The sequence below is a fragment of the Oryzias latipes genome, chromosome 12 (assembly GCF_002234675.1).
Source record: "Oryzias latipes chromosome 12, ASM223467v1".
Lineage (NCBI taxonomy): Eukaryota > Metazoa > Chordata > Actinopteri > Beloniformes > Adrianichthyidae > Oryzias > Oryzias latipes.
Window position 1 is genome coordinate 14,515,533 of NC_019870.2, and position 27,695 is coordinate 14,543,227.

The 27,695-nt window shown below is 37.9% G+C and overlaps 5 protein-coding genes across 5 annotated transcripts; 3 read left to right on the forward strand and 2 right to left on the reverse strand.

Annotated features, from left to right (window-relative positions):
- The first annotated feature begins 1,073 nt into the window (after positions 1-1,073).
- LOC101171929 (protein-lysine 6-oxidase) lies at positions 1,074-7,166 on the forward strand. The gene is made up of 7 exons (XM_004074805.4): positions 1,074-1,879; positions 2,092-2,200; positions 2,630-2,767; positions 3,581-3,737; positions 6,218-6,313; positions 6,451-6,566; positions 6,660-7,166. The coding sequence occupies exons 1-7, from the start codon at positions 1,276-1,278 to the stop codon at positions 6,664-6,666; spliced, it is 1,227 nt and encodes a 408-aa protein (XP_004074853.1). The 5' UTR covers positions 1,074-1,275; the 3' UTR covers positions 6,667-7,166.
- A 671-nt stretch (positions 7,167-7,837) lies between these two features.
- Positions 7,838-12,358, forward strand: snx24 (sorting nexin 24). The gene is made up of 7 exons (XM_004074806.3): positions 7,838-8,084; positions 9,114-9,197; positions 9,890-9,994; positions 10,133-10,227; positions 10,355-10,384; positions 10,559-10,617; positions 10,707-12,358. The coding sequence occupies exons 1-7, from the start codon at positions 8,016-8,018 to the stop codon at positions 10,775-10,777; spliced, it is 513 nt and encodes a 170-aa protein (XP_004074854.1). The 5' UTR covers positions 7,838-8,015; the 3' UTR covers positions 10,778-12,358.
- Positions 12,359-12,372: 14 nt separating this feature from the next.
- ggcx (gamma-glutamyl carboxylase) lies at positions 12,373-18,133 on the reverse strand. Its single transcript, XM_004074807.3, has 15 exons — positions 17,929-18,133; positions 17,499-17,702; positions 16,593-16,751; positions 16,108-16,273; positions 15,952-16,030; positions 15,749-15,855; positions 15,190-15,353; positions 14,810-15,105; positions 14,420-14,551; positions 14,107-14,258; positions 13,860-14,029; positions 13,642-13,772; positions 13,395-13,542; positions 12,952-13,153; positions 12,373-12,875 (listed from the first exon to the last, which is right to left on the reverse strand). Exons 1-15 carry the CDS (start codon positions 17,951-17,953, stop codon positions 12,716-12,718), a joined length of 2,295 nt encoding a protein of 764 aa, XP_004074855.1. The 5' UTR covers positions 17,954-18,133; the 3' UTR covers positions 12,373-12,715.
- A 513-nt stretch (positions 18,134-18,646) lies between these two features.
- On the forward strand, positions 18,647-25,390 carry gmcl1 (germ cell-less, spermatogenesis associated 1). The gene is given in 15 exon segments (NM_001104864.1): positions 18,647-18,969; positions 20,115-20,289; positions 20,390-20,513; positions 20,614-20,710; positions 21,258-21,355; positions 21,430-21,542; positions 21,612-21,677; positions 21,864-21,948; positions 22,043-22,133; positions 22,233-22,373; positions 22,461-22,530; positions 22,612-22,687; positions 22,776-22,921; positions 23,143-23,230; positions 23,321-25,390. Coding segments are annotated over 14 exon segments (1,509 nt in total). The 5' UTR covers positions 18,647-18,969; positions 20,115-20,116; the 3' UTR covers positions 23,462-25,390.
- Positions 25,391-25,615: 225 nt separating this feature from the next.
- On the reverse strand, positions 25,616-27,346 carry fam136a (family with sequence similarity 136 member A). The gene is made up of 3 exons (XM_004074808.4): positions 27,084-27,346; positions 26,850-26,990; positions 25,616-26,035 (listed from the first exon to the last, which is right to left on the reverse strand). The coding sequence occupies exons 1-3, from the start codon at positions 27,168-27,170 to the stop codon at positions 25,847-25,849; spliced, it is 417 nt and encodes a 138-aa protein (XP_004074856.1). The 5' UTR covers positions 27,171-27,346; the 3' UTR covers positions 25,616-25,846.
- Between the last annotated feature and the right edge of the window lie 349 nt (positions 27,347-27,695).

A 27,695-nucleotide genomic window follows, 5' to 3' on the forward strand; every position in this document is an offset into this window, starting at 1 on the left:
TAGATCAAGAAAACAAGTACTGATGAAAAATTTAAAAAAAGATTTCGATTTCTCTCCTGAATGTAAAACAATGAATTTTCTGTCACATATTTTGACAAAAAACAGGGTTTGGTTTCTTTTATGAGTAAAAATCAAGATATTATGCACATTTTGTCAGTGCTTTCTGTGGTTGCTTCATCAGGTTTCATAATTAACCAGACAAAAGGGAGTGTTATAAAGGAAATAGAGTAAAATCAATATTTTAGCTAAATGCTTTAAAATTCCTTAAGTTTAGTTACTTGAATTAAAAAAGTTTCCATTTCATAGTTAATTTCTCATCATGTGCAAAACATGTGAAAAAAAGAAAAGAGAAAAAGAAAAAAAAGAAAAAACACATCCGCTAGCTTTTCAGTCATTGTGGGGTAAGAACCCACAAAATCCTTCAGACTTTGGGCTGTGGTTTAGCAGCTCTTTTCCTGCAGTCTTCTGTGTAGATGCTAAGAAATTTCTGGTTTTCTGGACAGAGGAAAACGAAAACCTTATATTAAGCTTCCCAACCTATGCATTATGTGATTTGGCTGGACTGCAGTTTCTCACTTTGATTCATCTGCATGAGAGCACTGGGTCAGACATTTCCCAACACAGATTTATCACATACTATTTTACCTTAGAGAGGGAGAAATTAGTATTAATGACCTTAAGATTAGTTGGAAATGTGATGCATGTTTCAAAGTAGGCTTGACTGAAATGGATGTAAACCTCAGGCTGTTGTAGGAACCTTGAGGGAGTTTTGTTATTTTACCGAAGAAATGAAGTGCAAAATTGGACTTCATCCAGAGGTTTATAGGACATTTTTTCAACAACAAAAATCTTATCATCAAGGTTTAAGGCAGTGTGAAAATGTCCAAGAAACCACAGTTTCACAACATTAGTCCAAACTCGCCTGTGCGGGATTAAATAAAACAGTTGTCGTGATTCTCACCAAATATGTCGACCTTTGCAGACATCAAACCCACGTGGCTTAAGCACCACAGTGGTTATATGAGCTAGGCATCAAGCTTGTATAATGTCGAACTCCTCCTCCTGTTCATCATCATCATCTTGCAGGGGCGCATCTGTAGCCAGCATGACCAAAGCGATATGACTCCTCATGGATTCTTTGAAACGTTTTGCTTCCATTATCCAGGCTGAAATTTATAATATTTTAGTTTAGGAGAAGAAGCAGTTAAAGGTTCGTCTTAATAATATTGTGTGTATTCGTACCATCACATATACTTTCCTTTAATTCAGATCATAATGTGGTTACGCCAATTTGGCGCTTCGCGTTACGCATACGCGCGCATCTGCCTGTTTGTTTTGTCCCTCCATACTGTCCATTCTCAGAGGAATCCCGGATCCCAGCAAAGGAATGAGCAAAGTGCGGCTCTCCGACAGACGCTGCAATGGTCCCACAACGGCAAGGTGTTTAGTATTTTAAGCCAGGGCGCAGAGTACCAGCCGGCGCGGCGCAGAGGCGCACCGCAGGAGCAAGTGCGGGCGCAACAAATAACCATCGTCCAAGATGCAGACGAGAGACGTCAGGACACCCAGCAACAGTCGGTGGCTCGGCAGGACCAGCAGCCTCCACGAAGCGTCCCGCCGCAGCTCCAAAGGCTTGTGAGAGGTCCAGAACATCGCCAGCAGCTTCAACATGAACGTTTTGGAGAGCGAGTCAACGACACCCAGAAGGTCAATGTCAGTTCGTCTCTGCCAAGAAGAGAAGACATGATGGTTGGTGATGATCCATACGACCCATACAAGTCCATTGATGGTGATAATCCATATTACAACCACTATGACGTTTACGAGAGACCCAGAGAGAGACAGAGACCTGGATATGGCACAAGATATCATCAGTACGGTGAGAGAAAGAAGTGGCTGCATTTTTATTTTTGCGATCATGCGTAAATTTGGCACAATGTAGCGTGCGTAAGGAGCAAATTAATCCAACCTCACCTCAGCATTTTGCTGGTCTTCTGTTTCATCCTCTGCTCATCAGATCGTGCATTTGTGATCATTTATTGCATCTTTATATTTTTATGGGGTACAATATAATACCTTTTTCTTTATTAGGACTCCCTGATCTTGTGCCAGACCCATACTACATTCAAGCATCTGCTTATGTCCAGAGATCCCCAATGTACAACTTAAGATGCGCAGCTGAGGAAAACTGCTTGTCAAGGTACAAAAAAAGTGATGAGAGACCAAAAAAAAAAAGACCTGGGTGTGATTCCCTGAGGTCTGAGCCATAACAACCACCTATGCGCGGGTGGGTGAGAGTTTCGCAGTGGAAGCAATGTGAGAAGGTAAAATTTAGTGAATCCTGCCGCTGATGGAAGAAAAGAGGGGGAGGATTTCTGCAAAAGTTTAATCATAGCTTCCCCTGGCAGAGAAAGCTCGAATGGTAAACACATTACTGAAAACTAAACCAAATGACCACGTGTTTCCCAAAGAGTTTTTTCCACCCAGTATTTACCCACAAGACTCGATCCACTGAGGAGAGGGGGTAAAGCAAGACAAACATGCCTGCTGATGTCATTGTGTCCATACTTGACAACGTGCTGCTTTTAATTCTCCAAATCTGTTTGTTTTCTTTGCACCAATCCTGCAGCTCTGCCTACAGATCAAGCATAAGGGATTATGACACTCGAGTGCTACTGAGGTTTCCTCAAAGAGTCAAGAATCAAGGAACAGCTGACTTCCTACCAAACAGGCCACGCTACTCCTGGGAGTGGCACAGCTGCCATCAGTGAGTTCATGTGCCACATTCAACTCTTCAGCCTAGAGAGTCTCTACGACCTCCAGAACTTTTATTTTGAAAATGTTTGTAAATGAGAACGTGAAGGCTTTTATATATATATTTTATATATATATATATATATATATATATATATATATATATATATATATATATATATATATATATATATATATATATATATATATATATATTCCGTGTGTGTGTATATATATATTCATTATTTCTGCATAAATTAAAAAGGAAAGACTAACACAAAAACTGAAGAATAACAATTTATTCTGTTGTTGCAAGCCATTTTTTCTTTTGTGAAGCACCTGAAAAAGTGAATGTCTTTTTCATTTTTATTTACCTTTTGTCTGTTTTATAGTCTGATAGATTTACTGTGTGTGTGTCATGAGAAAAAAAAACATTAAAAACTACAGATTTTGCTGAATTGTCACTAAGCTCTCATAAAATTGCCTGTTTTTCTTTCTTTTTTCCTAAAATTACTGCATTCCATAGTTATGCCGGAGTGCTATGAAGTTGGCCAGCTGTTCCCCAAAATGGAGCATGCTTGGCAAAGATTCCGTAAACTGTTGATGTAGCCCATATAGAATTTTTGTCAGTACTTTGAGAGTCGACTCCAGCCAGAGTCCAGACTGTTTTTCTTTCAGAAAGCAGAGTTAAACCAGATGTTGATGTGTTTCACATTCATAAAAGCTAGCTGATGCTATGATGATGACATAACTGTAATTTTGGGTGGTCTTTATTGAGTCTTTTGAATTGGAATTGTTCTAATCCAGTCTTGTCTCTCATCTATAGGCATTTTCACAGCATGGATGAGTTCAGCCATTACGACCTGCTGGATGCCACCTCTCAGCGGTCGGTAGCAGAAGGCCACAAGGCCAGTTTCTGCTTGGAAGATACTTCTTGTGACTATGGATACTACAGAAGATATGCCTGCACTTCCCATACTCAGGTCTCTGAGTTTAAACATTTGATTTACTGCCCATGCAACTATTACACAAATACCTGAAATGCTTCGTCAGTGCTAAACATTTTACAGTAAAAAGAACTGCGTTATATTATTCAAAAACAATTTGGCTTTTTTTTTTTAGGATTTCACTTTTAAGGTTGTGCTGAACTGAGTTTGGGGGATTCAGTTACTTACCTTCAAAAGAAAATAATTTTTCTCATCTAATACTTTTGCAATACTTTTTTTCTATTTTAGTCTAAAACCCCTTCTGACATCTTACAATTTCAGTGTCAGTCAAAAGCTAGCTGATGTCAATCTGCCCCGGGGCAGCTGTAGCTACAACAGTAGTTCACCATCACCAAGTATGAATGAATAATGGACACACTGTAAGCGCTTTGAGCATCTGGAAAAGCGCAGATAAATCCAAAACATTATTATTCATTATTATTATTTAGAAAAGCCACGTCCATTTAATTTAAAGGAAGTTTGGTAAATCTCGTTAAAAGTAAACAAGTTTTTGTTAAAATAGTAGCAACTTCAGTTAATACAGTATTAGCAGTGTTATCTGTGCAGATATTTTCCAGAATAAAAGTTAAATACTAGGGCACAAGATGGTTATAAGACCTTTGGAACCAGGAAAATCTTAAGGGGATTTTTAACATGTTTTTTTTAAAGAAAAATGCAGTGACACTGAGCAAATTCACTCTGTTTTATGGCCCCAGTCAAGCACATAAACATTTTATGAAAAAGGAGCAAAAGCTGACACAAAATAATCGATGAGCTCTCATCTTTGGGTTAAATTTTCGAAACAAATATTTGTTTTCTCTCAATATAAGCAGCAAATGTCTGATATGTCAAGCTGATTAGCTTGAACATTTTTTACCAATTAGCAACTGCTGTGAAATTAAACACAATGATCAATGAAAACCACTTTAGTGAAATATGAATTTGTTGTTTTTTCTTTAGAGGACAATGCAGCCTTTTTTTATAACGTCAAATGTCAGCAAATGCTTAACTCCACAGCAGTCTGCCATAAAAGGTGCTGCTGCTGCCTGAAACTTTTATTTCATTGCTTATCTCCATGACCCTGTGAGACACTTAAAATACTTTCCTCTCAAGCACAAAAGAGCACTGCAGCTGCTAGCATTCTTTTGAAATGAACATTGTAAAAATAAACATATTGGGAGGTAGTGCAGCATTTATACATGTTTTTTCACGGATTCTATCCAAGAAAAAAATTTGGTTTTTAGACATTTATACAAAAATACCTCAAGAAATTCTGAAACCCAAATAAAGATTTAAATTAAATTGAATCAGGGACCACTTTGAATGCTGTTTTAATCTTCATAGTGTTGTTTTTTTTTATATACAGAATTTTTTTTGGTATTCAAATCATGCACTTTTTTCTGATTTTGCAAAACATTACATATCGTGCAAAACGTATAACAAAACCACACATTTTTAAAATCCTTTAAAAAAAGGTTAATTACTCAGATGGAACATGTGAGACTTCTTCTGAGTTGTAAAACTCTTCATGCTAAAGAATTCATGTGAATTTTTCGACAGGGGAAGTTCCCTGTAATCCAACATCTTTACTTTTTCTATGCATGCGTCAGTTAGAAAAACCACTGTGGTCCTTGGTGAAAGTCACCTTAGACTTGATTGATTGGTTGATAGGTTGATATTTTTCTTCCTGCTTGGAGATTCAATTATATTCACAATCACCAAAGAAGATGTTTCTTGTGGGGATCTTTTCTTCCAGGACTTGCCAGCTTGGTCGGTGGTTGTTGCCACGGTTGTCGCCCTTGCTGGGGCAGCTGGAGTTTAACTTTGCAGCTTCACGGCTGTGAAGTGGACCCCGTTGTTGTCCCAGTCTGGGTGGGCTCTGTGATGCTCCCATGGCCAGGCTGGCTCCTGGTATGAAGAGATTCCCAAATACTGTTTCCTCACAGCAAAGCCAAGCTTTACTTGTTTTTATTATTATTATTATTTTTTTTTTTTAACATTTATTTATTTATTTATTTATTTTTACAGTTACATAGCCATTATTCATTGTACGTGGGGGTCATATGTTTTAACGGAGGGGAGTGGGAAGGGTGAAGGGTGGGTTGGGTTTTTACTGTAATATTGTGTGTTTTCTGTTTTTAGTGTTAAAGCGTTTCGAGCGCTATTTTATAAATAAAGTTTGATTGATTGATTGTTTGATTGATTGATTGATTGATTGATTGATTGATTGATTGATTGATTGATTGATTGATTGATTGATTGATTGATTGATTGATTGATTGATTGATTGATTGATTGATTGATTGAAGAACCATATGGCTTTGTTCCTTATCTCCTTTTAGGACTTTTCATTCTTTTTTTCAAACTGCAATAAAGCAGTAAAATTAGCTAAACAGCTTTTTCTGCATATGACACCATATAATCTGTGGAACAACTTGCCTATATCATGTTTTCTATGATTACTTTTCAATGTGCAGGGCCTGAGCCCGGGATGTTATGACACCTACAATGCAGACATTGACTGTCAGTGGATTGACATCACAGATGTAAAACCTGGCAACTATATCCTGAAGGTTTGTTAGGAATACATGATAACTTGGTCTTTCGACTCTGGATGCCTTCAAATACATTTTATATCCTTGGGATTACAGGGAAATCCTGTTACTCATTTATTTATTCATCATTAATAATCTGCCATTTTTGCTCGCAGGTTAGTGTAAATCCTTACTATCAAGTCCCAGAACAGGACTACAGCAACAACATCGTGCGCTGTGATGTGCGCTACACTGGCAACTATGCCTATGTGTCAGGTTGTCACATGTCAACGTAAGTATTTTAAATAATGGGATGCAATTTTCTTGTTCTTGGTCTTATTTATTATTAGGCTGTTTACATTCATGTGTTTTTCCATTCTCACAGATATTAGGTAAAAGTCCAAAGTGGTTCTGCAAAAATACCTAAAAGTGACTTTGAATGAATGAGCTGCAACGACAGATCAAACAGTACTAAATATCATTTCATTAAGTATACATTTGATATTTCAAGCGATATTTTACACTTGGTGTACACATGCTATTTCAAAAGATAAGCAAAATATTGAAAAAAAAAAAAAAGGTGGCAATGTAGCATCAAACAATGTTATCTTCTTTACCTGTACAACATTTTTGGAACATTTCCGTCTGGATGGGTTTTGTATGCCAACATCTCACATTAATGGATGCTCTGTTAAAAGTATGAAACTCAGGAGCTTCAATAGGTCAGAAAGGAGGATTGAAAATGTGTGGGTGGTTTTTCAAAACCTAACCTTTTCTATTTATGGAATGCTTTTGGCTAAAAAAACTAAAATGATTATTACTTGAATAAACCTTTGTCATGCTATAATTGGATTTTGGATTTGTTTATTTCATTAAAAAAAGTTTTTTCTTGCCTTTGCTTTTTTTTTGTAAAAGCACATTTTCCATTAAGAAAAGGTTCATAAACATATATTAAGAAGTATAGATGTTTCTCATTTCACATGTAAAATACATATACTAATAATAATTTGACAAAAGGTTAAACCTGAGGTGTGAAGAACACTTCTCAACAGGAAACTACTTGCTTTTTATTTATTTTCAGTATGAAAAGACCTTTTTATGTTTCAAATATCAGTTCAAAACGTCCATGAAAATTAACTTTATCGATAAGTAGTTAAGAGTTTTATAAAAGTGTTTTTTTTATTTTATTCGACAAAAATAAGAAATTCATTAAAATTAACAAACCGTAATTAACAATAGCAAAACTGATATGTAAATCTCAATTGAATTATGAAAATTCCAGATAACATCATAGCTTCCAACACAATAATATATTATTGATTATTGTGAAATAATTTTTTTAAAAAGGTAAAACGTTTTATATTCCATTTATGTTCCACATATTTCATTTATATATATATATATATATATATATATATATATATATATATATATATATACATGTATGTATATAATAATAAAACAGATAATTAAACGATATGTTTAATTAAAATACGTGTAAAAATATTCAAAATTCAAATTTCTGAGACTAAATTCATGCAGATGTGCGTCATCCGCGCCGCCAGGGGGCGTCCGCGAGCTCTGTCTAAATTTCTTCGAAACTGTGATTTTTATCAAACTCAACAGACCCACCAGCAGTGTGTTTGTGTTCGTCTGTGTGTGCCCTTGTGTGTTCTTGTGTGTTCGTCTGTGTGTTCTATTGCCGCTCAAATCTACACAGCAGACATTCGTTCAAGCAGCGATGCATCCAGTTCGAGTGTCCATTCCGTCGTTTCGCTCAGAAAACAACTCCATAGAGAAGGGATACACGGTAAGCTAGGCACATAATCATTTCTGTTTTGAGTTTCTTTTGCTGCTAAACTGTTGTCACGACTTTTCCGTCTCAATTCTCTGTGTGTTTAGGTAATAACGACGTGAAAACAAGGGTTAAACACTTTTTTTTATGTCTGCCTTTGTTTGTATTTGTCTTAAACTATCACTCATAAAATTTCTTCGAAACTAGCTAAATAATGCACTCAGAGTTAGTTACCATAACTCACAGCGTCTTCCGTAAAACCATAGTTATTTATCTAAACAAAAACATGAAAGTAACACAGTGACTCAAATGACGTTCACACTTATCATTTGTATATTATTTAAACTTTAACATAACTAATTGTAATGACTCAAATTTACTTCCTGACATGGAAAAACATCCTGTTTGGTTTTACTGATAATAAGTTATCTTCCCAGTTTGTTTTTTGTGATACATTTACTGGTTTTATTAACAAAATGTTGTCTTCATAATATTAAATTCAGCAATAAAACTCCATATTTCTTTGAACTGATTGTTCAAGTCTATCATCTGTCTCTGTTTTATAGTTGAACATAAAGTTACTTTTGTTCTTGTTGTTTCTTTACTTTTCCAACCCGCCTGCTGTTTATTTTGAAAGATTGATGTACAGATTATTGTTGTATGTTCTTTACTGTGTGTCCTCTAAATGGTGTTAATACAGTTTTTGAGGAAGTAATGACATTAACATATTGTTTGAGCTGAATTGGCCTGTAAATGAGCTTCCACACTGTCGAGTCAGGCGTTTAGGTTCCCTGTTCCGGAGCGTCACTGACCGTCACTCAAACGGCATTTCCTGCTTTGCCTAAGGCTGGAAGTTACAGCGACGGGCGTGTCATCAAGGCTTTGCGAAAGCCTCCAGCTTAGTGATGGAAGGCTCATTCACAGGTCACAGAACAGCAGCCAGATGTTTCCTGTCATCAGAGCGGACATCTGCATTGACAGCCACAGGCTGATGGGATGTTTTCTTCAAAAGTCCACTCTCTCTGACTTCTTTTCTTCCTTTAGGTCTTTAAAATTGACGTGCTGATGAGTGGCAGACTATACAGCATTGAAAAGCGCTACAGTGAATTCCATGCATTGCACAAAATGGTGAGAATTTACTGCAGACCTTCTAGAGTTTAATTAAAAATAATGTAACTTCTCTTGATCCTATACACAGATTATAAGCATAAAGTCCTTTTACTTCACTGATATGTTATGTTTTTTTCCAATGCACGTTTACATTTAGATTGAACTAATATTTATAGTGAAAAGCAGAGTATCGTATTTTCTTGCATTGCAAAATCACTGCAGCTAGGAAGGAATTCTCGTGCATCACGGAGGTTAACCTCGATCACCACTGATGTGCTGATGGCTGTAGGTTTACACAGAGGTTCCTCTTTCTGTCATGCCATCGCCTCTTACTGCTCAGCTGTTCATACATTGTTCCAATGTACTATGTTAGTTAGTCGTCTTTAAACAAGTGTAACTTCACAGATGGCGCATTAAGTCATTTATTCTTCGCTTGAAGTGGTAAGACTTGAGTTTTAAAGTTTAAAATACTCATAAGTTCGTGTTTTTATAAGCAGACAATGCATTTCTCTCAAAGTGATTCTGTTCTGGGCTGAAAAGTCCATTAAATATATTAAAAATACATATATATTTTAGGGATAAAAATAAAAAAAACTGCTGACCAAGGATGTCTTCACTTCCTTTTTGTCATCCTTTTACTTTTAAAACTTTAAAACCAAATTACATTTGCTTTTGAAGTCTGTTTGTAACATATAGAAATATTTTTCTAGCTTAAAAGGAGCATCAAACCGCCGGAAATGCCTTCAAAGCACGTCAGAAACTGGGTTCCTAAAGTCCTGGAGCAAAGGAGGCAAGGCCTGGAGCTCTACCTACAGGTGCTTATTTTCCTAAACACTTTGGTTAATTACTGAAGATTTCTGTCTTCTTATCATAAACAAATGTGGAAGCTGCTGAAGAAATATGGTTTGGTTCAAGCACATTCTGAAATTCCCCCTTTGCTTTTTTTTTTAAAGACTATAATTATGGAAAATGAGGTTCTTCCAAAGATATTCCTGGACTTCCTAAACATCCGGCATTTTCCTTCAGTGCCAAAAACAGAAAGCTGCGGGTGAGTTAAAACTGCATGTTTGCTTTACAGACAAAGTGATTTGTTCCTGTTTATATTTGTGGGGAAAAAATCGTATTTCTTTGGTAGAACCGACACGTTTAAGATGTTTTTTTATTTGTCATTTAAGGTCCTTTGATACAGAGTCTGTGGAGTCAAGGTGAGTTATTTTCAGTTCCTTAGTGTATAAAATCCAGTAGGTCACATGTTTGAACTTTAGCCAGTTCAAACTTCAGTCACTAGTTGCTCCACTCCTGAACTTCAAACCGGTCAACGACATAGACAGTTCATTTATTAAAATCTGGGATTGGAATTTTTTCTTCTTCTTCTTCAGCAAACTTTCTCATCAGCCAGTCATGCTATTTTTGAGAGACCCCTACCTGCTGCCACATGGTACGTTCACGCTTCCAAATCTGCATCCTTTTTTTTTCTTTCCCAAATCTAGTACATTGATTTCATTGATTTTTGTTTTCTTTTCCCAGATGAATTTTCCAACGTTGTGATTGAAGGTGTGATCCACGGCATTTTCTATCCAGATCTGCAGCCGAGGTAGAAAACGAGGAGCTTGACGCCACAAACTGATCGTGCTAAACAAGACTAAGATACCCTGAGCCCGCCTTCACTGAACACTGCATCCTACTTTTTTTGACACATAAACACTAACTTGACACACAGCACCACTACTAAGTTTAACTTTAAAAGATCTCTACTACAAAAACAAGCTCGTTGTGAAACTGTTTTCCCATCAATAATGTTGGTGATAAAAATGAAAACTTTGTTATAACCGATCCTTTTCGTCCTGCAGTAGGTGAACAGGAAACACAGCTCACAAAAGGCTGATCCATAGTGAGATTTTAACCAGCGTGTACCGCAGTAGAAGCCAGGTTGAATAGTGTTGTTTTTCCAAAGATGATGGATCACATTTTGCCCCCGATGCTGCACTGTAATTCTGCAGTAGGCAAAGATTTCAAAGTTAGGGTGCCACGCCTTTTGGATCAGACGGAAAATGTTCTTCTGGAGTTGGCAAATGTTACCAACTGAACAAACACAAATGGCTTTTTTAAAGGGAATGCAGTGGTTGCATCTTTGTGCTTTAGGGATAGATGTGGATCTAGCCTCTGTTATGAAAAGGTACACGTGTGATGACAGTGCTGCATCAATCTGTTACTGTAGCAGCTTTCATTCATTTAAAATAGATTTTCTCACCTCTTACTCTATCAGCTTTGCACCAGCATCTGTCCTGACTCTGTTTAGAGTTTATGAATCAAAGTGCTGCATCTCCAAAGGTTTAAATGGAATAAGGAGGTAAGGTACTGGATGACACGCTGAAAAGACAACTTTATAGGGCTCTGAGACGCCCTTTTTGTGGTTGCAGTGCAAAAATGGAGGATTTCACTAAAAGGGAAAGTATTGAGTGTGTGTTAAAATGAGCACTTTATGACTTGACCGCATTGTTCTGCAGTTTTATCAAACTTTTGCACGGGCATGTTTTTTTTCTTGAAAGGTAGAGAGTAGAGAGAAGTTACTGGATCGATTTGTTTACAATCTGGTAATGAAGGGAGAACTTCAATATAAGCTTCAATGTCAAACTGAAGTTCATTTTCATTTGAGTTTCTGCAGACCAGCATCTATTACTACATGTACATTTACACCAAGGGGTTGTAACGTCTGCTATCATTAACGATGAAAAAAGAGATTACTCAGACATCGATATTGTGTGCAATAAAAAGGAAAACACAATTAGTTCATTTTCTGTGAAGTTGCAGGACAACTCCTGCTGGAAGTCGATTGTGTAGATTTCATGGATTATTGTGTTGCATGTGGTTTTTCTGTACAGTTTTTCCTATTTAGCTCATTCTCTTTCATTTTTTGGAACTAAAATTGATGACATGACTACAAATATAGAATTTTATATCTGAACTAACAACAATTGTGACTTATTTTTGCTCAAGTTTCTTTAAATTGTGAAAATATATTTGTTTTGTGCTAACATTGTGCTCTGACTATTGTAAAATTGTGTGTTTTTGTGTGCCATAATGCCAAATTACAGAGGACACTTGAATTCTGCTGTGGCACTTTTAGCATAAATGTCTTGCAAAATATAAACATAAATAAAACTTTTGACTTGTCCGGACCAAAGGGTGAAGCTTTTTACTAAACAATTGCCTTTATTAAATCTGTGTGGTGCAAAATTCTTTTGAGTCGTTCCACGTTATGAAAAACCATCTCTGCATCCTACCACGTTCTCATCTTTCCTCTAATGGATCCTCATGTCCAGAGACGGCAGGATTGGGGTTTTATAGGTGCTGTAACAGTCTTCTGCAGGATTTTCTGATTCATAAGTGATGCATAAAGTCTTTTTGTGGATTAGCAAACATGAAATCCTTTGTCCCTCTGAAGTATCAGCCCAACATTAACACACAGACTGGTTGTGTGACTTGCCACCTGCTGTCCGTTCACCATTATTCATGGCTTAGCTGACACTACAACTTCAAAGCTCTGCATGACCAACTTCATCCTTGAGTGGATCATTTTGATTGGCTTCTTCTTGTGGTCCTTTCATGTTTGCAAAGGCAACTTCTTCTCTCAGCTGGTCCAGAGGAGGCAGGCCAAAGGCGAGGTTACGCACGGCGATGGCCGTCATAAGGAATCTACCAAAGACATGAACATAGTTCATTTCATTCCTGAAGTTACGAACAGGAAGTTGGCCTGTGGAGAAAGACTCACCCTCTTCGAATCGTGTAGTACTTTTTAACAGTAAAGCGTTCCATCCGCTCGAGCAGGCCAGCCTCTCTGCGCTTTTTCACCTCCTTCAAGCGGCGCTGCCTCTTCAGGAAAAGCTGCACAATCGGGTCAGTGGCGTTGACCTCTGCGCCTTCGGAGTCCGTTGCCATAAGAGGCTGCAGCTCAGGAGGAAGAGGCTCCGTTTCTGTTTGGGTAGACGGGTCAATATACGACTGATAAAGGTTCTGGAAAAGACTGACATTTGGTTTAAGACAGATATTTTATTTTCACAAAAAAATGTCTTACAGATTAATTCTGCAGTTTTAAAGCAAAATTAGAACAAAGATTGGTCACCAACAGAGCAATAGTTAAGTTGACAGTCTGTGGTGCAATTTGAACCTGAAGCTAGTCTCCTTTTGGGCTGTTTCCACCTGTGAGAGTTTCACCTGTTCCATTGCGTATGCGCTCTTGGAGCTCAAACAGCTTGGTGAAATTGTCCTGCAGCGCTGCCTCAGTGGTGTTGACGTAGACGTACATGTAACAGGACGGCTCCTCAGACACCGTGTAGACCTTATGGTAAGCTCCAGCAGGAACCTGCACACAATAACACCCTCAAATCAACTCTTAGCTCTCGGCACGATCAAACTGTACGGAAATATTGTGAATCTTTATTTGGAGACTAATATAATGTACATTTATCTGCTCATTAGGCTGGAGGGTGTAGTTCTTCTTCTCCTCCACAATCTCCACATTCACTTTCCCTTGTAGCATGTGGATGCTGGTGTTGCCTAGGTCTTCACTCACAAAGTTCTCCAGGTGGAGACCTGAAAGCTGATGTGGTTAGTTGGAACACATGCAGCCACTTTATGCCACTCTTACAAAAAAATACAAGACGAGAGGAAATGTGCAACCTGGGAAATCCGCGATGAAAACGATCTCTGTTTGGTTGTCCAAACTGCTCTCGATCTCCTGGAATTTGGTCCTCCAGGGTGAGAGGTCCACCAACAGAGGCATGAGCCACGGGTTTGGCTGGAAAGGTGACCAATCAGCCGTCACAATGTCCACGCGAGGATCAAAGATCCTGAAGGAGAAGAAATTCAGCAACCACAGCCCTCTGTTAACGTAGTTCAAATAGATTGATGTAAAATGCTGTCGTACCTTTGCTGAAATCGCTCGTTGATCGACACCCAGATGTCGAAATAGATTTCTGGATCAGAGATGTTGTAGCGTGGCAATAACTGATTCAGACATGTGGCGTACTGCTTCAGCATGTCGCCGTGATCTTTCCAACGTCGACTCTGAGTGAAAACCTGCAACAGGAAGGCAAGAAAGTTCTAGCTTTATTTGTAAATAAGCTGGAGATAAAAAAAAACTATGTGTAGGTGACTCTGAGTGGAACATTGTTCTGTAACACGCTGATGTAGTTGCCCAAAATGGTAATAGTAAAGATTGTATTAAGACAGAAAATCACCCCTGGGTTCAGATATCCAATTTCACCGGTTTTTCCATCTCTGTAGGTGATCTTTACATGCTGATGGGTGCGGGAGTGAACCATCATGTCCCATGAGTATCCATACAAGCCGTTAGTCCAGTTGTTGTAACCCTAAAAGAAAACATAAATGATTAGGAAGTCCAAAAAAGCTATTAGGAAACCCAAAGGTTTTTTTGTAAATGATTCATCCTCCTGTTGATGACACTGGTCTGAGCTGCTGTTTGTTGTGCAGCAATGATTATTGACCAATTGAGTAACTACTGGTTAGTGAGCTCTGCGGGTTCAAAAGACCTCCAATAACATCAAAGTAAAATCCCTCTAAAAAGGAACTATTTAAGAGCATTTTTAAGACATGTGAGGAAGATTTACCTGTGTGATGAAGTGGGAATAAGGCAGGAAAAACTGTTCAGCTATGTAGACAATAGTGAAAATGGCTGCCAGCTTGTGCTTAAATCTCAGTTTGGAGGCTTTTGGGGCAGTTGGGGTCTCCTGCCCTTCAGCACTGAGAACTTCCTTGTAAACACACGAGGAGCTGGGCTGAGACTCTGCTGAGGTCAGGGGCAGGACGGAACTGAGAAACGACGGGAAACGAGCGAAGAATCTTCTTGGCCAGTCGGGGTAGCAGAAGAGAGGACTGGTGGCCAGCATGGTGTAGGAGAACATTCCTAAGTAAGAGTCAGAAACGTCCGAAGTTACAGGGAAAGAAAACCCAAACATGTTCAGACGGGGCAGTAAAACGGCTTACTAACCGATGCTGAAGAGCTGAGAGTTCATACAATGGAAGTATGAGACGAAGAAAATAGCATAAGGCCGTGTTGCGTCAAAAAAGAGTAGATATCCAGCAGTCAGATCTAGAACAAGACCGCCTCCATGGACGACCAACAGACTGACTAACTCCACAGGAAGAATCACTCTGAAAAAAGAAAAAAACGTAATCCCAGTCATAAAAACCGTTAGTTATTAAAGACCATCTCAGATTAAAATAGTCTTTTTGTTGTTTTTAACATGTTCTTGTGGATTTTTTCTGATGATACAGGAGAAAATTAAGCATACATTTGCATTTCTGAGTATTTCTTTATTCAAATTGTTATGGATCAGGAGCAGACGCGCCAACGGTCTCGCCCGCAACTTAGAGGCAAATTCTACTGCCGCTCTGCAGAAACTATGTCCTAGAAAACTACACAGGTTTTTTGATTTTGGCCAAAAGCCAATTATAATAATTGTAATTAAAAGACCAATGGCAGTGCTTTAACCATAGATCAAAAGATGACTGGAGTGGGACTTTAAAGACACCAACAGAACACCTACTTGAAAGGATCAAAGAGCCTGTGGTGTGCTAGGTATGACATGGAGTATCCCTCCACCCAGTCGGCATCCAGCTTTTTGATTCCAGCGATGAAATACACGATAAATATCTTTGAGGAAGAGTAAAATAAACATCATCAGATCACTTCCCACGATGAGCTACCTGTAGTTAAGACAAGCAAACGCTCTCGAAGACAGGTACAAACCTGTGTCCTTAGAAGGGTGTAGTTCCAAAGAGGCACGTGAGCGTTTCTTATGGACGGCCTTCGCAGCCCGTCCACTGACCTGCAACAACGCACAGCTGTGAATGACAGAAGGGGGCAAAGCAAGCACAAGGGACAAACACACAAGCATCTCTTCACCAGTATCGGTTGCCGTCCATGAGTGTGAGCTGGAATCCGATGAGACCATAGAGGTATGAGTGATTGTTCCAGGCCGTTTTGTCCAAAAAGAAGACGTACCAGTAGGTGGAGATAAACATGAGGCAGGAAAGGCGGTAGAAACAACCAAGCATGATCCCCAGCGCCCCTGCATTTAGAAATGGTTTAGTTGGTCAGTTGTCATTGAAAGAAACTAATCAAAAACAAATGTATGCACACCTTGTTATTGCATTATCCAATTGTCATGGTCATGATTTTTTAATTTAATTTGCATCACTTAATAAACTATTGGATCAAATGGTTAGCTGAGAGGAACAAAAATGAAATTTGTGGCACTAGTTTCTGTACTTTTGTCACTGAAGTCAAAAGCTTTAATAGACCATCCAAAAATAATTAGATGCTGCCCTAAAATACAAACTTCTGTAAATAATTCAGCCTATGTGCAACCATGAAAGTTCAGGACTTACCGAGGAACATGACTAGATACAACAAATACATCCAGTCTAGTGGAAGTGGCTGCAAGAAGTCGAAAAGAGGAAAGCGGCACACAGGTGCCCCGTCCAAATATTTGTAGTCCAGGTGACTCAGACCTCTTTCCTGTGTTACATCGATGGCCATCAGCATACCTGCATAAACCACCATAGAGAAAGTGGGAACCACTTAGCATCATATTTAGAGTCACGACAGTTAAGGGTAGGTGTGTAACGATCAATCCACTTAAGTGATTAATACATTTAACCAAATGTATTTGTCTGAGGCAAGTTGTTGATCGAATCGACCTTTACCGTTTTAAAATTATTTCAAAATGGAAAAAAATCGATTATATTGAAGGAAAAAAAAACATTTGGATTGAGGCACCGTAGGTTTATTTTACTATAACAGAAAAATAACCATCACAGCGGAACACAGACGTGATGGCAGCCAAAAATGATCTAGACATCATTGCAGTTCAGTGTTTGGAAATACTTTGAATTTTGCAAAGACCTGTGACCATACAGTGGAATGTTTGTGTTATTTTTATGTGGAACAACAACAGTTGGCTGAACATTATGATACTAAAATGTGAATGGATTTGCCTTGAAGTCTTGTTTGCTTGTTTGTTTGTACACATATTTAATTTAAACTTGATTATCTTGCAAGAAGGACTCTGGAAAACTTCACCTGGACTGTTCGGTACCAGGTATTTATCTCTGAGTCACACTGGTTGAATTTTTGGCTAAAGATGTCCTGGATCGATTTTAGGTCAGTGAATAGGATCGTTAAAAATGAACCAACATTGACTATAACGCAGATCAACAACCACTAATTATGATATGGATCAATTTGTTATTGAAATTAATCGTTCCACTCCTAGTTATGGGGCAGGGAGTTACCAAATAAAAAGCGGAAGATGCCCAGAGATGCAGGGTCAGTGGGTCTGTTCAGGAGGACCACCAGGTTCTGCCAGGAACTCAGGTCTTCTGCCTTGAACCCAAACATCTGCTCCATCCTGCTCTGAGTCGGGGGTGATTTTGCTCTGGGAGCTGCATCTTCCTTCTTTGCGGTTTGCTCTTTTCCACTTCTGCTAACAAAAGCACCTACGGATCATGAAAAAATAGTATAAACTTCACAAGAAGAAAAAAAAAAGATCTGCACTGATCTTAAATTAAATTAGAAATGCTGTATCTAGTAAAATACACGTGTTAAAAATGCTTAGCTGTTTTTATAGGTGGAGCTCAGCATAGCAAGACAGTGTGGTTTATAACAGCTATACAACTGTGCCTGGTTAACAAGCAGGTCTCTGTCTTGCTAACAGTAACTCACCTGCCGTAGCGTCTCTTGCCTCCATACTTCTTCTAACAAGCTAACCTTTTGTTCGGGTCAGGGGCTGTTTTCTGCCCCAATTGGTAGTATCCTGCGTGGCCCGAGATACGGACAGAGTTTACGTGTCAGCTCCACACAGTCCCCCATACAGGTTAGTTTGGCGGGGGGGAGGAGGAGGCGTTTCGGGACAGAAAGGAATGTTGTGAACACAAGGATTCTCGTTGCTGATTGGCTGACTCTTTAGCGGCACGTCACTTCCTGGAAGAACCTTCTCTGTTGCAGCTTGTAACTTTTTTTTCTAGTCCTTTTCTGTAATTATTTTGGGAATTCCTTCAAATTTCCTATTTGATCGTACAAATTGAAATTGCTTTTTACAATTTACAGATATGTAGCTCAAGGTTGCAATTTGAAAACGCAATTCAGAGTTCAATTTAAAAATATTACAATTCTGTCTTAAATGTATTTATTACATTTGTTTAGGAAATTATATTAATAAATATTAAAAGAAATATCAAAATAATATATGTAATGTTAGTTTATTATTGTTATATATATAAAAACTTTTTAAATTGATATTTGCAACGATAAAGTAGAATCCAGCTGGTTCAATGTAGTTCAATGGTCCAGATTGTTAGTTACATATCCGACCACTAGGTGGCGACATAAAGTCTCCCTGCCATATTTTCCACGCAAAGTAAGCAAATGTTGCTAGGAACCTTGGAGAGAAGAAGAATAACAAAAGCTGCCACATATTTTCAGAGCAAAACACCATCATCTGTTGTTTCTAAATTCATGGCTTTTGTTATTTAAAAAAGTAACTAGGCTCTAAGTCTGTTTTAACGGTTGGAAACATGTTTGGTGTGTTAACTAATATGAAAAAGCTGATTTGCTTTTTAAAAACGAGTTTTTGTTTGTGAATTTTGGAAGCTAAGCTAGCTGCAAGGTTAGCTCCTGTCTCAGCTGCCTCGTCAACGTTTGTCAGAGATAATCAGCTGGGTCAGCCCTTTACAGAAAGCTAGTATCTCTCAACAAGACTCCCTGGTAAGTTATCCAAAGTAATCTTTTCGTGAACACACAATTCACCTGGTTGGCATGTCACTAAATTGATGACAGATCCCTTACAGACAGACTCATTTATTTGGGTCCCCCTGAAACTTTCGTTACGCTGTGTTGTAAGATCCAAATTCAGTGCTGCAGCATTAAACATTAAAGTATTTCTCATTTATTATGGGGTGTTAATTATCTATGTTTGCTATCTATAATATTATTTTGTTAAATCTTTGTCTTTCATGTTATCATGGGACAACCTTGCTACATTTATACTGCATACACTGTGGGATTAAACAAGAAACACCATTTTGAGATTGAATTAAATTTAAAAGTATTTCAGTAGTTTAAAAAATCATTAAAAGTTTTATAAACAGCCTTTGGATCTAGAGCATTGGAGTTTAGAAAAAGTCTACATACCTGTGGCATCATTTAAATCTACAGACACATGACAAAAAAAACCACAATCTACAGTGAAGGAACTATTGATTTTATGTAACAACCAGAGGAATATTTTATCAATGATTTTTTTTCTAAACTCATGACAATGTAGCTTTTGTCTGTCATTTGTTGCACTTTCTAGGCTGAGCGTGTGCTGAAAATGTGCATCAGTATGTAAAATGTCAAATTTTAGAGGTATTCCTCTGAGGTTATATTACTTATAACTGATTTGTTTTGTGTCAGTTTTATTTCTTCAAGTCTGCTTTTACTTTTTTTTTTTTGTATAAAGTGAAATTCTCTCATTCTAAATCAGCATACAATTATTTGTCACAGCATTTCTGGTTAACTAGTTGAGTGCTGTAGACTTGAGTCTCTCATTTTTGTTTAATTTAACCTAAAAGGCTTTGCATCCAAGTGTTTAACGGCACAGTCCACACACCCACCATCACAACACCGATTGTGGAGAAAAATGACAATTTCAAATGCAGTTTTACGCATAAATTTCTTTAAATATCACCCCCATCATGAGAAAAATGCCACAAGAACATGATAAAAACACCAAAAACACAATTTTCACCTGAGTGCATGTTTTAAATACGAGTATGTTATTCTCTATAGTTTGTGAAATCACAGTCTCAAATGTTAGAGACTAAACTATCTCATGGAATTCTCTCATACTGAGCTGTCTCTTTCTTTAGACATGGGAAGCCTGAGTAGTAGGTTTCAGGCCCCTTCTGAAGAACCAGATGCTGAAGAGGTTGCAAGTACCAGCCACAGGAGTGGCTGTGACTGTAATAAAAGGAAACGAAATGCTCCTTGTGACTGTGAAAGTGAACAAGAGGATGATGATTCTATACTAGATACACCGCGCAGGCAAGTCCAACTAACAAACTTCATTCTATCTTGATGATTCAGCCACGATTCCTTTTGTTTCCTTTTTTCATTCTGACATCTTCTTTTTTTTATTGAATAGAAAAAAATTAAAAAGTACCTCAAGATACATTTACCAGACTTTGTTTCTGAATGGAGAAAACAGCGACATTCGTATTTGTGCTCTGGGACAGGAGTGGAACCTCCACAAAGTCTACCTCTGCCAGGTGAAAGAAGACAAAGAAAAGACAAAACTATAATGTACCACTGATCATAAATACATACTTTTTCTCTTTTTGTGTGTGTTTTCTAATGTCTCGTCTGCAGTCAGGATATTTTTCCAGCATGTTCAGCGGTTCCTGGAAAGAGTCGAACATGATGGAAATCAATTTGGAGATCCCAGATCAGAACATCGACACTGAAGGTAAGATGTGAAGAATGTTGAACCTTTTACTGATCGATTTACTATTGACAATAAAAATGAAAAAAAAAATCACTTTCATACAAGTTTATGCACACATATGTGGACACATTTAGATGTTATTTACAAGTTTATGCAATAATAACTTAGATTATAAAATCTAGGTCTTGAATGAACAGATTGAAGGAAGAAACCTCCAATTACCGTAGTTTTTTTTTTTCATACAGTTATATAAATCCTTAAAAAGTTCCGTTAATAATTTTATTATCATTAATAAATCAGACAAGTCGGAGTTTTACGGCCAGTTTGCAAACTTTTTTTTTTATTACGACTTTTAAGTCATAACTGTTACATTTTTAGAATAAAGTTGTACATTTACGAGAAAAAGTCTTGTAAATGTACACGATTTTTTCTCTTAATATTACGACATAAAATCTCGTAAATTTATGAAAAAATCTTTCTGGGGGGAAAATTAAAGGAAAACTTTTTTTAATTTACAGCATTTTTTTTTGTCTTTCTGGAAGTGTTTCATTGTCTTGTATCAATGCAGCTCTCCAAGTTGTTTTTGGATCGCTGTACCGGGACGACGTCCTGATCAAGCCCAGCAGGGTCATCAGTGTTCTGGCGGGGGCTTGCATGCTTCAGCTGGTTAGTATAGAACAGGAAGTCAGCATTTTTGTGTGAGCTGGTTGCTTTAGTTTTCTTTAATGTTACCTCAACAGGATGGCTTAATTCAGCAGTGCGGAGAAACCATGAAGGAAAACATCAGCGCAAAAACTGTGTGTGGCTACTACCATTGTGCCAGCATCTATGGACTGGATTCAGTCATGAAAAAGTAATTTTTTACAGATTTATTCATGCTTTTAACCCATAAACTTTTAACATGAGTGTTCCACTTCTGCAGGTGTCTGGAATGGCTTCTAAACAACTTGATGACTCACCAAAATGTTGACCTGATGAAAGAACTCGGGTAATTGTGGTTCTTTAAACTTAGAATTTAGACTTTTGGTATCTTTTTTAGTTCAAATGTCAAGTCAAACAAATCAGTTCATTATTAAAATGTGTTTGCTTTGTCATGGTGTGAATATGAACTCCTTGAAGGTGCAGAGAGGAATAAGGTCCTCATTCTTCTGTATCTGATCTTGTGTATTTGCAGGGTTGAGGTGATGGAGCAGCTCATTCAGTCCTCTGACCTGTTTGTCATGCAGGTGGAGATGGATGTATATACTGCTCTGAAAAAGGTAGAAACAAACGCCCAGGAGACTCTGACGTTGAGGTTGAACACACCAGTCTCTATTGAATGTGTTGATTTTCTTGGACTTTTTGCCTCTGCAGTGGATGTTTCTGCAGCTCAACCCGTCATGGGACGGCCCAATCAAGCAGCTTCTGGCTGATGCTGATGCCTGGCTCTGCAAACGCAGGACAGGTAACTGCAGTCGCATCTCATAAAGCTCCAGCTGCACTTGTGTTGGGAATCTCAAACGCTGCATTAAAAGATTGCTTTTATTCCATTTTTCCTCTACAGACTTGAGTGAGAAGGAGCCCTTTTTGAACACGGAGGATGGCGCCCCTTTTCGCTCCGTTTTCAAGCTCGTGCGTCTGCAGTACATCATCAACGATCTGGCATCTGCACGGATTCTGGAGAGAGACAACATTTTGCCTCATGGTAGTTGAGGCTTCCTGCTCTAAAATGACTTCTTATCCTCTCTTTTTTTAATTTATTGTACTTAAACTATTTGGTTTATGTTCATAGAATGGCTCACAGCAATGTACAAAAACCAATGGTTTGCCATGCTCCGCACAGAGTTTGAAAATGATAACGGGTGAGATTTCACTCAACCATTTTGATGCCACTCGTTAATCAGATCCTACTGTAAAAATAAAGTCAATGTTTGTAACTTCAGGCCTCAGGAGGCAAACAAGGAGGAGTTTGAGCTGAACAGTATGAGATGTGGCAGGAAGCTGAGTAAAGATGGTGACGTGAGTCGATATAATCTTCCTTCTTCTCAAACATTTTATTTGGTTTGCACCATTTTTGCCTTAAATAACAGGAGTGATGTCTCCTTAGTACTGCTGGCGATGGACGGGCTTCAACTTCGGATTCGACCTCCTGGTGACATACACAAACCGCTTCATAGTCTTTAAAAGGAATACGTTAAGCCAGCCATGTGGGGGCGCTGTCAGTCTACAGCCAAGGAGACATTTGGCATACAGGTGAGCGATGGAGTCACAGAACCTGTTGGGGCGTTTTTGGCAGCTGAGGAGATCACCATGGTAACTGCAACCTTCTGAGTTCTTAATAGGGAGAGTAGTAAATGTTTGGACATGAAGCATCTGTTGAATTTACTTTATTATTTACTTTATCTTTTATTAAATAAGATAAAAATGTGCATTTTTAGTCTGGGTAGTATTTCTCAATCTTCTTTCCTTTATAGGTTACGTCTTGCCTCCTTTGACAGCCGAGGGAAGCTGGTCTGCAGTCGCTCAACAGGATATCAACGCCTCACCTTGGAGAAGGATCAGGTCAGAGGAAATTCATAAAGCTGCCTCTCGTGGTGCTTTTTCTCAGAAGTTTGATTTTTTTTTCTCTCTCCCTCTCCTTCAATTCCTCAGGAATATGCCATCATGAACCTGGATAGCCGGTTGCTGTCATTCCCTCTCTACGTGTGCTGTAACTTTCTGTACACGTCACCCCATTCAGACCAACGCACAGATCCTTCTGAACAAGAAAGCCCCATTCATAGCGGGTCTTGATATTTACTGCACAGATCTTCACTTGTATGTACAATTCAGCTGAACATTTAACACCGCTCCGACTTTGGATATACAGTATATTGTCTATACCTACATGGCTCTGTGAGGCCTTCAATGGAAAATGTTGATCTGTTTTGCCTGCGTTGGCCCATTCAGAGACTACAGTACCTTACTGCTGTTCAAGGGGTTGTTATTTTCCCTACAACTGTCTTCAGTGGGAAAATGGACAGAACTTGGATATAAAAAAAAAGAAAACCTTTCAACATATATTGACTGAGGCTTAATTAGGCTTTTTGTTTTTAAGGTCCATTTTAATTTCCTAAAGCCACTCAGGATTCAGTTTAATTTGGAAAAGTACTGACTGAAAAGCAAATTTGTCACATTTCAGTCTTTGCCAGGTTTGTAACACCATCAATATTCAGTCTGTTGAAAAAAAATATTAAACTGTAAGTCATAGCTTGATTATGAAAATTAACTGAATATCTGTCTTTGGACAGCGTTACTCATCCTTGCTGCCATGCAAATACCAACAGACCTGATTGGGTAAAAAAGGGACAAAACAAAGATTAAGTGTGGAAAAACCATCAAGTGGATTTACAAATGCATTTATAGCTGAATATGTTTTTACTAAGTGGTTGGCTGTTGGTCTAGTGGCAGTCTTCCATTAAAAAATTGATGTTTTTTTTTTAACAAACATATTTTATGTATATAAAACCCTATGTTAAAGTTAAACTTTATTTTTTTTAAAGTTTTCTGTATTATAAGAATGTTTATTCTAACTGGACCCCAGCTTTATTTTGCGTGTCCAGTCATTGGTAACCTCTTCCTGAACACAATGTTTGGATTCAGCTTCCAAATTAGTGAGTGACTCCAGATTCCCAAAGGTTTTCTCCAGTGTAGATCCTCCTCACTGTGTTGATGTTCCACCAGTTCATCTTGTGTCTCATTGACAGACTGAATCCTAATACAGCTTTACCTATTGTATTCATTTGTTAGTTTTATCAATTCTTTCTTCATATTGTTTGAAAATTTGTAAGAATTTATAAGAAGTTAATTCATTCAGCAACTCAGTGGGATTTTTTTCATGTGAAAAAAAATACTTTCACATTATTTAATTTTTTACATGTATTTTTACGGATGTTTTTTGTTTTTAAGCATAATGGCCATTATCTCCATCTGCTGGTTAAACTGCTGTTTCACTCAGGCTACGGTGCTATGACACGGTTGATCACCTTTTCCAGCAAAAACGACTGTGTTACTTCGACACATTTAAGTGCTTCTGAGAATGCTTCATAATATATAAATAGATCACTTTGGTATAAAAAAAAACAGTTCTTTCTCTCAAAGAATTTCCTCTTTGTTTTCTTTTGCTTGAGGCAGTTACCGGTCAAAACACTGCATACTAATAACTCTGTTAAAATTAAAAAAGGATTTTTGTGGGCACGGTTATCATCCCAGCTCTGAATCTGCAGGTTGTGTGTTAGGAATTGGTTGAGATAAAAACAGTTTTAAAGAGTCTCAAAGTCAGATGTGTATCTAGTTACGCTCCACCTTTTATAACGGATTATCTGACGTGTTATTGTGGAGGAACAGCTGAGCTTTAAGCTCTCTTCCTGTTAGCTTGAAGTCTGAATGGAAAAGGTGGATTTTATAAACAAGCCTGGTCACCTAATTCTAGTCTCAATGATTTCAGAAGAAACGCATTCTTCCAGTATTTTTGTAAAACGTGACGCACAGCAATGAAAGTTGTCTCCTTAAAGCTTTTGCCATCCTTATATTATGATGGATAATCTAATGTGGATTCTGTTTTCTATTTGTACAACTTGATACCATTCCTCAGGCTACCATCTTAGTGTTGTCTTTCTTGTACAAACATTTATATGAAAAGGGACATTTTCTTGTGTTGTCATTAAAAATAACTTTGAAAAGTGTTTCTTTTTGTTTTGTCTTATTTGCATGCAGAAAGAAGAATATGCTAGCTAAAATCCAGTTTTTATTTCCTTTAATTTATCAGTACTGCATCTAAAAAAACAACAAAAAACAGACCATTAGGAGGGGCTGTCAGAAAACAGGGGAGGAGCAGACAGTTCTTGATGGGGAGGAATTTTAAACTTAATTGAAAGAAAAGTGAAATATAAATCTTTGCACAAAACATAAAAACATTAAGGTTTATTGTAAGTTTTTTTGATCAGCTTTGTTGATTCAACAGCAGTAAGCCTCTTCAAAGGAAACTGAATGCATGACATCAGGTGCAGCTCTAACCTTCAAACCAAATGGATCAAATTTTAACTGGTCTAAAACCTTCAGGTCTAAATCTCAGTTCAGTTTTCTCATCAACTGAAGTCAGATGTCAACAAGCACCACCTACAGCTATTATCCTGATCCTCACTGCGGTATAGAGTCCAAATTTTCCTTGAGTCTCCTGGTAACGCTTGGTATCAAGGCAATGTGGTCATCTACGCAGCTGCCCACACAGCGGTCCATCAGAGAGCGGACAGCTGGCTCCTTTGCACCGGAGTCGAAAAGATCTTTGGCTTTGTCGTTGCAGTGCATGGTGCATCTAGAGAGACGATCCTGGAGAAAAAGGCCAGAAAGAATAAAAAGAAGATAAATTCTACAGTAGCAAAAACTAAACTTCTGCTTCAAGTTAACAAATATGCCACAAACACAATTAAAATACAAATATGTATTCATATGCATGCACATATTATACACATATGGACAAGCACATACACAAATACATGCATATTTACTAATACATAATTAAATTTCACTAGTATTGACCAATTGTTTTTTTTAACAGTACCTAATTTTTCCCCGTATAAACTAATTTTTTGTTTTTTATCTAATTCCAAGGTTTTGTTTCAGAAACAAAAGGACATCTCCATATTACATTTGTTCTTACTCTGCATTATTTAAACATGAAAATACCTCTCAAATGATGTTTCTCTGATCTAAAAAAAAAGACTGCACTGAAGAGCAAAGGTTCAAAAGAAAATACTGTACACAACGCTTTTACATGAACAAACTTTAATGTATTAGGATTTTTTTTAAATTGTGCATTTCTAGATTTACAAAAAAAAACTTTGTGACTTTAATTGATCTTTTTTGGAGTTAAATTATTGGATTAATAATTGATGTTAAATAAAATAACATCAAGTAACAACAAGATTATCCATCTATATCCTTGACTTCTCTTATGAGTTTTTCTAACCTTTGATTTTAAACATTGTTGTAGTATGATCATTTGTTTTCTTAAATCTGTCTGGATTTTCTCGGATCCTTAAGTTAATCGTCATAAAATCTCCTTATGGTGAGTTTTGTGTTAATCCATGCCTTTGTCTCCTCCAAACTGGATTAGTGACAGATGGCACCACATAAATATTACCTGAAACTTCTCCAGCTCTGAGGTTACCAGGCTCTGAGCTTGTGCCAGAGGAGTGTGACATCGCTCGATGCACTGATGCACCTGAGACATGGAATCTGTGGGGCGATCACAGCAGTCTGCGCTGCACTTGAACATGCGTCCCTGCAGCGGGATCACATGTACACCATTTATTAAGCAAGAAATGCACAGATCCTGCTGAATGCATCTGATTTGCATAGATATTAAGACACCAACCTGCATCTTACGGATGTGCTCCTTCTCCAGACTCTGAACCATTTCTTCAACCACATTCTGCACGCGTGTCTGATGAGCCTCTGCCATCTTCTCACGTTCGTAAACAAGCGAAACTTCCTTGACAGAAACAAACGACACTCTAAAGTCCACGAACACCACAGGTGCGTGTACCGTCACCGAGTTTCCTAACGAACCTATTAAACTAAGGTCACCTCCATTCAAGCATGTTTCAAGCACGAAAAGGAGTTGCGTCACTTCCGATCGTCTTCCGTGCTTTCAGTAGAAAATTACAACTTCCGTCCAGGCGGTGTCTGTGACTTACCCTTTCACAATAAAAGCTGAGTACTGCATGATTGGTTGTGATGGTTTCACAGCTGATGAAAAATCCAATGTGATCCATATGAAGCTCACATTTATCACTTAGAAACATTTACCTCCACAGTTTTCTCCCCCATATCAAAAACGTAGCAAAACCCCACTCTTTTCTTTCCGCCCCTCCTGATGTTGACATGCATGTGTCTCCTCCAAACGGGAATTGTGTAATGCGAAGAGCGTCAAGTGAACAATGCAAGTGAACATTTCACTGCAATGGCATGCTTTCATTTCTTCACA

Excerpts from the sequence above, each read along its gene's own strand:
- LOC101171929 (XM_004074805.4), top strand. The coding sequence starts at position 1,276 with ATGTGGTTACGCCAATTTGGCGCTTCGCGTTACGCATACGCGCGCATC. Across the intron at positions 2,768-3,580 it reads GAGTGGCACAGCTGCCATCA|GCATTTTCACAGCATGGATG; the intron begins GTGAGTTCATGT and ends TCTCATCTATAG. Across the intron at positions 3,738-6,217 it reads CCTGCACTTCCCATACTCAG|GGCCTGAGCCCGGGATGTTA; the intron begins GTCTCTGAGTTT and ends TTCAATGTGCAG.
- snx24 (XM_004074806.3), top strand. The coding sequence starts at position 8,016 with ATGCATCCAGTTCGAGTGTCCATTCCGTCGTTTCGCTCAGAAAACAAC. Across the intron at positions 8,085-9,113 it reads CCATAGAGAAGGGATACACG|GTCTTTAAAATTGACGTGCT; the intron begins GTAAGCTAGGCA and ends TTCTTCCTTTAG. Across the intron at positions 10,228-10,354 it reads CCAAAAACAGAAAGCTGCGG|GTCCTTTGATACAGAGTCTG; the intron begins GTGAGTTAAAAC and ends TTGTCATTTAAG.
- ggcx (XM_004074807.3), bottom strand. The coding sequence starts at position 17,953 with ATGGAGGCAAGAGACGCTACGGCAG. Across the intron at positions 14,552-14,809 it reads ATTCCCACTTCATCACACAG|GGTTACAACAACTGGACTAA; the intron begins GTAAATCTTCCT and ends GTTTTCTTTTAG. Across the intron at positions 13,154-13,394 it reads GCGCATACGCAATGGAACAG|AAACGGAGCCTCTTCCTCCT; the intron begins GTGAAACTCTCA and ends CTACCCAAACAG.
- fam136a (XM_004074808.4), bottom strand. The coding sequence starts at position 27,170 with ATGGCAGAGGCTCATCAGACACGCGTGCAGAATGTGGTTGAAGAAATG. Across the intron at positions 26,991-27,083 it reads AGCACATCCGTAAGATGCAG|GGACGCATGTTCAAGTGCAG; the intron begins GTTGGTGTCTTA and ends ATCCCGCTGCAG. Across the intron at positions 26,036-26,849 it reads CAGAGCTGGAGAAGTTTCAG|GATCGTCTCTCTAGATGCAC; the intron begins GTAATATTTATG and ends CTTTTTCTCCAG.